At 41.3% G+C, this 11,210-nt stretch overlaps 1 protein-coding gene across 1 annotated transcript in view; it reads left to right on the top strand.

Annotated features, from left to right (window-relative positions):
• HENMT1 (HEN1 methyltransferase homolog 1 (Arabidopsis)) overlaps positions 1-6,667 on the top strand; it is a 33,257-nt gene extending 26,590 nt beyond the window's left edge. Inside the window, exons 5-7 of the mRNA XM_006866008.1 lie at positions 2,524-2,703; positions 3,799-3,976; positions 6,251-6,667. Coding sequence (XP_006866070.1) covers positions 2,524-2,703; positions 3,799-3,976; positions 6,251-6,667 — 775 coding nt within the window. The remainder of the gene's footprint in view (positions 1-2,523; positions 2,704-3,798; positions 3,977-6,250) is intronic.
• Positions 6,668-11,210: the final 4,543 nt, after the last annotated feature.

Genomic DNA, 11,210 nt, shown 5'->3' on the forward strand with positions numbered 1-11,210 from the left:
AGCTGTTCTGCAGGAGAAAGATGAGGCTTTCTGCTCCCGTAAAGATTTACAGCCTCGGAAACCCTGTACAGGGTCGCTATGAGTCAGAACCAACTCCACAGCACATCACAACAACAACAAGTGGCAACCTGCTTCAGCAAAGACTCACAGCATTGGATACCCCTCAGGGCAGCTTGTACCCTGCTGAGTCAGAAACTACCCAGCAGTTGTGCTGTTTGGTAACGTCTCCTGAGAACCACTAGAGGGTACTCTTACCCTTAGATTTTTTTCCAGCTGCTGATTCATTTGATCTGGATACTTGATCTCTAGGATCCAATACTTGTGCAAGAGGTTGGGTTGGTTTAGATGGTCACAGATTTTGATATAAGTGGGTGGGGCTTGACTTTTCCTATGGTGAAGGTGGGAGGCTTTCTGTGTCTTTTCTTCATGGTGCCCCCGCACAGCACAGACTCTCCCAGGTATCCCATTGTGGGCAGATACCTACCCTTTCCATGCTGCCTTTTCATCTGAAGCATTCCCGTCACTCTGCTGCCATTGCACTTCCTTCTGGTCCTAGCACCTGCCCATTTGGCGCTACTTGAGATTCAACAGCACTCTCTTACAGTGCCACTGTCTCCCTTCTCCCTCCGGCCTACAAAGCTCCGTGGTTAATCTGTACCACCATACAAAACCAGGCTCCCTTTCTGTGTTCCCTGTTTGGAGTGTTGCCCAGTACTGTCACAAAATGGTTGTGACAAGTGTGAGTGCTCCATATAAGGAGAATGTTCTTCTAGCTTCCATGCCATATCTGCTCCTCCTCAACCCCTGCGTCTGAACTCAGCCCAACTCTCCAGTACCTTAGCTGCTATTCAGAGTACTGAGGTGTCAGTCTGTGCTTGTTTTTATTTGTTGTTCACTGGGTTAGTTGTTAGACATCTTGCTGTCCCCTACTAGGATGCCTTCTAAAGTTACTGTTCCTTCTGCATTTTCACCAGCAATAAGTGGTGGTTCCTGCTTCTCCACATCATGTCAGCATTTGGTGGTGGTAGTGGCATCTCATTATTGTTTTGATGTACAGTTCTCTAATAGCGTGATCTCCAGCATTTTTCATACGCTTGTTTGATATCTTGAGATCTTCTTTGTTGAAGTGACTGTTCAGATCTTTTGTCCATTTTGTCTACTTATTGAAGTTTTATAAATCTTGGGTTACAAGTCTTTTTATTATCAGATAATGTGTTTTGCAAATATTTTTTACCCAGTAGTGTGGAGCGTGTTACATTCTCTTAGCAGTGTCTTTTAGTGAAGTCCTCATCATTTTTTCTCTTGTAGATTGTGTTTTTGATACATTTATGTTTTTTATATGTCTATAAGCTCAGAGTCAATTAGATTTTCTCTTATATTGTCTTTTAGAAGTTATATAATTTTGTGTTTTACATTGGGTTTGTGTTCCATTCTGAGTTAAGTTTGTGTGTGTGTGAAAGATGTAAGTTCTGTGCCTTGGTTCATTTTTTTGCATTTGGATGTACATCTGTTCCAGTACCATTTGTTGAAAAAAATTAATCCATTCTCAATTAAATTTCCTTGTCAAACATTTAGCTGACTGTATTTGTATGAGTATTTCTGAGCTTTTTGTTTTGTACAGTTGACCTGTTTGTTTCTTTTCCAGTAATAGGCTGGCATGATCGCTGTAGCTTTATAGTAAGTCTGGAAGCCAAGTAGTGTCAGTCCTCTGACCCTATGTATGTAATTTTACTATGTACGTCCTCTGACCCTGACCAGGTAATTTTGTATGTAAGTTGGAGGCAGCATGTCTCTTAACTGTTAACTACTTCAGTATGCAAGGTGGCTTCAAAAAGTTGATGGAAAAATGTAATTAAAAGATAACGGAATTTCTCCACAAACTTTCTGAAGCCCACTCATACTTTCTTAGTGTAAGAACCTTGTCTTAGATAGCTACAGTGTACATCTCAGGAAAGTTAGCATTGAAGTAATACTGTCATGTAACCTTCAGTCCGTATTCTAAATTCATCAGTTTTACTAGTGCCTTTTGTAGCTCTTTTAAAACTCTTTGTGGAGGATTCAATACAGGATCTCACACTGCGTTTAGTTGTTATGCCTCTTTATTCTCCTTTAATCTGGAACAGGTCTTTCATTGCCTTGGACGTGTTTGAAGAATATTTGGTAGTGATTTTTGCAGAATGTCCCTCAGTCTGGGTTTACCCATTTCCTCCTTATGAGATTCAGGGTAGTGTGAAGAATACCATAGGTGTGATGTCTTTTTCAGTGCAGCATATCAGGGAGGTACATGCCCAGCAATAGACCTTTGTTAGGTAGGAGATTACCTGGGGATGGGGAGAAGATAAAAATAATATGAACGTTTTTAGGTAACTTGAGCACTTAAGATTTCAGAGAAAGAGAGAAATCATTGTAGAGGTGGATTTTATTTTGCTAAATCAGTGGGGGAGAAAATACTTAAATTCATACTGTAAATGTACATGTAAATGTAAACTCGATTTTTATTGTCTTTCCCACTGACCGTTTTAGAATAGAGCATTTGGAGTCAGAAGACCTGGCCAAATTTCCTGAGGTGGTATTTGGGTTCTTGGCTCCGGCCATGATTGTCATCAGCACGCCAAACTCTGAATTCAATCCCCTGTTTCCAGCAGTGACTTTAAGAGATTCCGATCACAAATTCGAGTGGAACAGAGTAGAGTTTCAGACCTGGTGAGCTTACTTATTTGCATGTGACTCCTGTTGGCATTTAAAATCTTACAAAGTCAATCTTGATGTATATTCATTACCTAAATTGTTTCTTTTAAAATTTACTTCAATAAAATTGATTCCCCAAGTGCCACTTGGCTTGAAATTTTTCTTTATTCTATGGTTTGCTCTGTGCTTAGATCACAAAAGAACTTTCATGTGTGAGCAGACTAGAAATGGGAGATGTGTTCCCATAAAGTCAATTCTCAAAGGGGCCCTGATGGTGCAGTGGGTGAAGTGTTGAGCTGGCTGCAAACCGCAAGGCTGACAGTTCAAGCCCACCAGCCGCTCTGTTGGAGAAAGATGAGGCTGTGTGCTCCTGTAAAGATCTACAGTCTCAGAAACCCAAAGGAGCAGTTCTGCTTTGTCCCAAAGGGTCACTATGAGTCAAAATTGGCGTGATGGCCATGAGTTTGGTTTTAGGGTTGGTTAGGCATTGTGAAAAATGGGTGTGTAAAACACCAAACTAAAATAAAAACAACAGAAAACGGGTGTATCAAACACCAAACTAAAAACAACAACAAAAAATGGATGTGTGGGCACCTGCTACATTTTACATGTAAACATCTGGATGTTGACATGGACACAGGAAACAAAGCAAGCAAGGGGCAGAGCTGTAAGGAGGAGCTTCATGCCTTTGTCCAGCGGTTTTTACAGGGTGAGCCAGATGGTCGAGTTTTTTATTCTAAACCCAAAATAATGTGCTTTTAGTGGTCACTACCCTTTGGGTTTCCTTTTCCATTCCCATTCTCTGCCCTATAAGTTTGCTTTTTCTCCACTATAGTCTTGTGCCTACATGGAAGCTGGCACTTGTGTCATTGCCTCAGTGCTCCTCATGGCAGTGATGAATGAAATCGGCAAATCTAGGGATGCGGCATTATGGGCGGGGAGGGTATTTACGATTTAGGAGTTCGTTGTTGTTTATGTTATAATGACTGGAAATTGATGCTAATGATAATTTTTAAATGATATCTTAAAACTGGTTAGAAATGATTTAATGACAGTACAACAACAACAGCTACGTGTAGAAAAAGTGATCTCTCCTTGTTTTGACTTCAGGGCTTTGGACGTGGCCAGTCTCTACAATTACTCTGTGGAGTTTACTGGTGTGGGGGAGCCACCTGCTGGAGCTGAGGATGTTGGGTACTGTACTCAGATAGGGATCTTCAGGAAAAACCTAACAAAGGCAGCTGAGCTGTGTGTTCCCGAGCAGCATAGTGAACATGTTTATAAAGTTGTGAGTATTTTTACATTGGTTAAGATGGTGAACTGTTTCTTACCAATATATAGATCAATGTAAATGGGTTTTTTTTTTTGAGATTGACCAAGGACAAATCCTTCATTCCCAGACTGCTGTCAGCAGTTAGTCTTTTTATTGTGATTTGGGTAAAAGCTTACAGCACAAACTGGTTTTCCATTGAACAGTTCCTACACAGCTTGCTGTACGATAATGACTGCAACCCCCACAGTGTAACAGCGCTCTTCCCACTTCCTTTTCCATGTCCCATTTCCCTTCATCCATTTCCCGTATCTCTTCCTGCCTTTTGAGCTGTATCCATACGGGGCAGATGCTCCCCTTCTCATGTTCCATGGTTGGTTGTTCCGTGGTTGATTGTTTCCTGGAGTGTGTAGTTCTCTGGTGTTACCATTCTTCTTATAGACCTCTCCATCATCTGGCTGAAACTCGAGCCACAGAGATTGCAGTTGATCATACCACAACCCTTTAGACTACCCAGCCCTTTGCCATGTCTCAGCGAATACAAGGAGCCTTCAAAACATTAATGGAAAAATGGAATTAAGTTAAAAATTTTAAGAAACTGAACTTTTTCTCAACATAAGTCTCCCTCAAGTTCAAGACACTTTTGTCAGTGATGATACCAGCCATTTAGTTCATCCCCAAAGCACTGAGAGCCCTGGGAATTTAACCGTGTCAATGTAGTCTTTTCACACTGTTAACTGAAAACATGGCTGTCCTTTAAAGAACCTTAAGATGAGGAAACAAGTCATAAGGAGCTAAATCAGGGTTGTAAGGTGGATGCTTGATGATTTCGCCCCCAAATTGCACCAAATTGCCTTTGTTTGGTGAGAGGAATGAGTTGGAATATGGTCATGGTGGAGGAGGACTCTCCGGTGAAGCTGTCCTTGGCATTTTTTGACTTTTAGCTCCCTTTCTCAAAATATGCTCATATTAAGCAGATGTTACTGTTCTTTGTTCTAGAAAGTCAACAAGCAGATGCCTTGAGCATCCCCAAATTAGTTTCCATGACCTTTGGGCTTGACCAGTCTGCCTTTGCTTTGACTAGACTGCTCACACCTCCTGATAGTCAATGCTATAATTGTGCTTTGTCTTCAGATGAAACGTAAAGCCACGTTTCATCTCCTGTTACTGTTCTTCTGAGAACTGCTATGGGATCTTGATCCCGCTTGTTTTAAAGTTCCATAGAAAACTCAACTCTTGTCTGCTGCTAATCTGGATGTAGTGGTGTTTGCTCACCTTTAGTTTTTCAGTCAGAATTGTGTAACTTGAGCCAGTTGAGATGCTTATGGTGTCAAGTATTGTTTCTACTGTTTACTTGTAAGGCCTGTTCAATGAGAGCATGAACAAGATTGTTTCCTCACAAATTCATGTGGGTGGTCTGCTGCTGCAGGCTTCACCTTCAGCATTGCTTGTCCCTTTTTATAACGAATTACTCATTTGTAAACTGCTGGTTTCTTTCTATGTCCCCATAAACTTTTCTTTTAAGCATCGATGATTTCACCACTCATCCACCTAACTAACCTTCACCATAAATTTGATGTTCTTACTTTAATTCTAGCAGAATTCGTATTGTTCTGATAAGGAGCTGTTTTCAAATAGGTGTTTTATCTTTCTTCATACCTCAAAGTAGATCCTGTTCAGACATGTTATATATAACAAGTTAGTCTGAGTTTATTTTGTGCCAAAGAAAAAAAAAACAGAAATCCATGCATAGATTTTTCATAAGATGCATTTTCCCATGATTTTTTTGAAGTCCCCTCTTAGTACAGAGAATTATCTCCTCCTGGAGTCTTCTTAGAAGACCTCCAAGCTGGTTTGTGCCAGCAGCTTCCCTTATTGCCGTCTGTTAGAATTATCAGCAGGAAAGAGGAAAGCCAGCAGCGGTTCCTCTCCAGCCTGGCTCAGGAAATGACTGTTCAGAATTGAGCTTCCATGCTTTTCAGACCGTTTTGTTTTAGAGATGTGGGCTGAAGAAGAAACACCATTTCTTCTTGTAATGAATGGGACATTTTCTTTCTAACCTTCACTAACATCAAGTAGTGAAGGTTAAAGAGAAAATCAGAATTTTTGAAAGGAAATCAATCAGATAGTGTCTGTATCAGTTGTTTGACTCACATTAAAATTGGTGGCTTTTAAGTTTAGTATCATTTGATGTGGATTCAGTAGGTTCATAGAGTCCTTATATGGCAATTAAAAAAAAAATGACTATTTGGTTTTGAAATTTTCTAAAGCTTTTTGTTTTTTGCCCTTAAGGTTTATACCACCACATACCCAAGTCTGCAGCAAAAAAAGTACCGCCAGTATGCAGTGGTGAGTGAAGTGATTTCCCAGGTCTATAGCATGAGGAGGGATCTTCTGGAAAGTCTGAAGCTGCAGGATGACGGGGACTTTGAGGATTTGCCGGAAGACACTGGCACCACAGAGGTCCCCTATCAGTACTTGCAGCCGGTCCTCACCCAGTTCAGTACCAACCTGGAGAAGACTCCCAAGCCGTTCTGCATTGGAAATGTGTTTTATGTGCCTTTGGAAAGACTCTTTTCATTGCCCAAAGTGAAACATTTATGTATTAACATAGAGATGCTGAAAACTCTGATTGCAGACACGGTGATGCTGAACAGCGATGGTTCTGCAGTGATGATTGACATACATGAGGAAGACAACGATGACTGAGCACCCTTGTTTCCTGAAATCCAGGGTCTTAGCAATAGTTGGACTAACTCAGCATTGAAATGTCATTTTTTTGGTGTGTGTAGTCACGATTCAGGTGTGATTTTCTTTTTTTGATGTGCAGAGCTTTGCTAAACAGGGCCGTCTTTCAGGCCACTGGACAGATGTGTTTAATTCACAGCCAGACTGCTTGCTGTGAACCTAAAAAAATAATAATAAGGCTGAACCCAGAATGGTGTGCTTTCCTTTGAAATTAAAATTTTTCTTTGATATTTTCTCAAGAATGAAGAAATAGTGGATGTGGTAATACTTTATTTTTTTGTATATGTATGTTTTTGAGGAGATGAGGTTTAGGGAGTTAGTTCATAATGTTTTTGTTCATGGATTGAAGTTTTGTGTGTTTACTCAGGCTTAGTGTGACATTAAATATTTGAGAGAAAATTGATTATCAAATGCAGTGTTTTGTAACCTTTTTGTAGGAGTTAAGAGTAGCTTTGAAATTGATTTAAAAGGGTTCTTTATTTCCTTTGGGTTCAATTCTCACCTCTCTGCTACCTAGCCTAAAACCACATATAGAACAAAAGCATGGGTTTTTGAATGAAGGGCATACAAGTTAAGTGACCTCATGAGAATGATAATAACTACTGTCTACTTTTTTGGAGCACCCTGTTCTCCAGGGGTAGGGGTGGTAATAGCCACAGGGGAGAGAGACTAAAGCTTCAGCCAACAGATGGGAAAACAAATGGTGGTTCTTTCTGAGGCAGAGGAGTCCACAGGTAAGCTCAACCATATGCCCATCTTGCTTTTCTACCATAGTTAGCATACCATCTCAGGGACAAAGATGGAGGTGTGTATTCTGTAACCTGATCAGCAGAGAGGAGAAAGATTAAAAAAAGAAAAGGGGGTATGTTGACCTGGAGCTGAAGAGAGAGAAGAGGAAGGGCTGGTCCAAAATGTGGTGAGCCCATGGACAAGGACATAGCCACGGAGGGCTAGAGCTGAGAGTGAACCATCCAGTGGATATGAAATGAGGGGGGAGACACACAAGAACGGTGCAGACAGTACCTATTTGACCTAGCCTCAATGGCTTGATAATCAGAACTCGACTAGAGAAAGATAAAAAAAGAAAACAATTTTTGATAAAGGAAACGAGGGTAAATTGCTACAATTTGATGAACTTGACCTATGCTTAATGCATGTAGTAACTCAAAATACCAACAGAGAGGCAAGGAGTCTTCACATCAAGTATCAATGCTATCCCCTCTGTACCCAGGGTAGTTAGGGATGGGCAACTTAGACATTGGCTACCTAAAATGAGGGGGTGATAAAGGCATGAAGTTGACTGGCGTACAAATTTTCAAGAGGAAGTTTAAGAGTGTGCGTGGGGAGAGAGTCCTTACTTGAATAGTTTTCATCTTGTCTAGATGGGTCTGGTGAAAGAGATGGGGACAAGATTCTTAATGATTCCATAGTGATTGTCACAATTGGAAAGGTAGAAGTTTCGTAACAAAAACGGGAGTAGTTAATCCTACAGTCCAGAAACAGAGGACCCCTAGGACCATCAAGCGAGAAGAGCACAAGCAGAATGCCCGTCCCTATCCAGAGAAGCAGCTACACCAGAGATGGAGGCAGAGATAAGGACTCTGAACTCATGGAAAGAGAGGGACTGGGTGTTGGTGGCCAGGAGGCAGGCTTGCAGAATATGCCTTTTGGTTGTTTAAATTAGTATACCTGAGTTTTTGTGTATATCCGCCCCCCCCCAAAAAACAAAACAAAACAAAAAAAAAACCCAGAGGGAATGGAAGCAAATAACTATGGAATGATGATGCATGGAGGAGATTATAATCATTGTAATGAAATGGTGGTGTAAAGCCGATGTTCTCCCATATAAATTATCATTCAGTTTACAATAATGGAAAAGGGGGTAGTTATGGAACAGTGTGTGTGTGCTGGCTGGTTGGTGAAAACACTGCCTGAAAGTTGCTACACAGCATGGCTGCTTCCTTCTAGTTGACCCTAATGAAGTCTCATGACTATGCATAGCTGCAAGGTAGATTCAAGTGTAGTCCTTACACAGAGGAGAATTAAAAAGCGGCTGATTGTGTTTGCCACAACAGGAATAAACATGAACCTGCGACAGTACTGAATTGGTCCCTCAAAGGCTTGCTGGGACCTAACAAGCTGAGGTTTTTTGTCTTTTGGCTTTTTTTGCATGTGTGAATTGAGTAAAAGCTTACTGTGCAAATCAGCAGTTTTACATTCAACAAATGATATACTTTGCTTCATTACAGTGATTGCAATGCCCTCCATGTGCCATCAGCAGTATTTACTTTATTCACTTTTAACTACTGCATTCAACCTGTGTATTCCACCACCTTCATCTCTCCTCTGCTAACCTCTTGTATATTCCCTGCCGTCACCCATGTTAACATGTGTCTACCCTCTAGCCCATGAATTATTTTCTCTCCTCCCCAACCCCGAAACCATCATAGATTTCTTTTTTTACTGTTTCATTGTGAATTATGTGATAGTTTACATGGGAGAACATTAGCTTTACATTCATCCTGTTGTTGTTAAGTGCCATCGAGTTGGTTCTGACCCATAGCGACCCTGTACAGGGTTTCCGAGGCTGTAAATCTGTACAGGAGCAGAAAGCCTCATCTTTCTCCTGCGGAGCAGCTGGTAGTTTCGAACTGTTGACCTTGCGGTTCACAGCCCGATTCGTAACCATTATGCTACCAGCTCCTATCCTATCATATATCATTTCGTTGCTGTGGTTACAATCCCGTCCATGCATCATCACCCAGCCAAAGGGTATACCCTGCAAGCTTGCTCCCTAGTCGTCAGCACACAGCCCCTCTTCTCTGGGTCTAAAGTCCCCAGCTGCTCCATCTCTCCACGTCATCATCTCTTCCTACATGTCCAGCATCACTCCTCCTGGTAGGGTCATGCTCTGTGCTCTTCTCCCTTGATGGTCCCATGGACTTAACTCTTAGACTGCAAAGTCAATCACTCCCCTCCTTTTGCTACAAAAAGTCAACCTATACATTTCTAACCCTCACAATCAGTCCTGATAACAATTATTCACCAGAGACCTATCCGCATTTCCTTTCATGAGCCCTGCCCAGACATAATGGAATACTACTCAGTAGATATAGGCTCCCTCTTGAAAGTTTTAAGCTATTCACTTCTTGGATTTGTAGCCTCCCCCCTCCCCCAATTCTGGGTAGCCAATGTCCAAGTTGCCCATCCCTGTCTACTCTTGTGTATGGAGGCAGCAGCCCTCTACCCAAATGGGTCCCTTGAAGAGTATGGGATAGAGAAATCGCTTCTAAACTGCCTTCCTTAGTGGTTGAATAAGGCGGGGTCCAGTTCACTAGGTCAGGCTATACTTTTACTACTAGGTGCCCAGGAGCCGTAATAAGACAATTCTACAATCAAAAGCTATACTTCACATAAAAGCAGCCATTCATTTCTTTGTATATTCACATATGGCCTGGTTAGAATTCTGCTTTCACTTTTTTTTTTTTTACCTAAAACTCATCTGTATTCATTTTTCCTTAGCATGGCTTTCATATTTATTTTTGGCAGCATAACTATATTATATTACATGTTTTTGGGATTTCAGGTTTTTTTCAGTTTCCTAAACATAAAAACTGGACAAAAAGTAAGTTTACAAACAGGCAATCTGGCACAGTGGTTAAATAATTCAAGATGATATAATAATTTAAGGATCCATTCAAGGGTTATTTTTCCATAATCTAAACTGTACATTGGCCAAGCTGTATTACAGTAAAACATCATTTGATCTGTTATTGTTAATAGGAGAATACCCATAGAGAAACCAATCAGACAGAATTATGACCTACAGGGCTTATCTTTGGGATTGAGGTCTGTGCTCCCATTTTTCAGATACAGAGGTTAACCTTTACAGAAACAGAAGGGACACTCCGAGGAAATTACTTCCTGCATACCCATGCCCCAATGTGCGCACCCAGAATAAAGCAATGGGATCTCAAAAATGAAGGCGATGGGGAGTGCAGGAGACACAGGGCCAAAGACTCCCAAGAAAAAGATTTTTGGCGGCGCTGCTAGGAGTGTTCGGGTACTGTCCTCCAGGGCTCACCTATCCAGGCAGCCAGCGGGCCTCCCAGCAAACAACATCACCCACAAAGGAGACCAAGTTCCTTTGCTAATAATAAACTTCTACTTACCGGAGAAGTTCACAAGGTACCTGAGCATGGTCGCCAGAAATGTTGCCAAACTAAAATGAGAATCTAGAGTCCTTAGCCACTCCCCATTTCCATGTCCCCATCTCTGCTGCTGTCTCTGGTGTCACTGCTTCTTCTCTGGATAAGGTTACACATTCTGCTTGTGCTCTTCTCCCTTGATGGTCCTAGGGTCCTCTGTTTCTAGACTTTAAGATTAACCACTCCCCTGTTTTTGTTAAAAAAACTTATACCTTTACAATTGTGACTCGCAATTAGTCATGATAACAATTACTATTGAATCATAAGAATCTTATCCCCATCTCTTTTCACCAGAC

Source organism: Chrysochloris asiatica, unplaced genomic scaffold (assembly GCF_000296735.1).
Source record: "Chrysochloris asiatica unplaced genomic scaffold, ChrAsi1.0 scaffold00085, whole genome shotgun sequence".
NCBI classification, from domain to species: Eukaryota; Metazoa; Chordata; class Mammalia; order Afrosoricida; family Chrysochloridae; genus Chrysochloris; species Chrysochloris asiatica.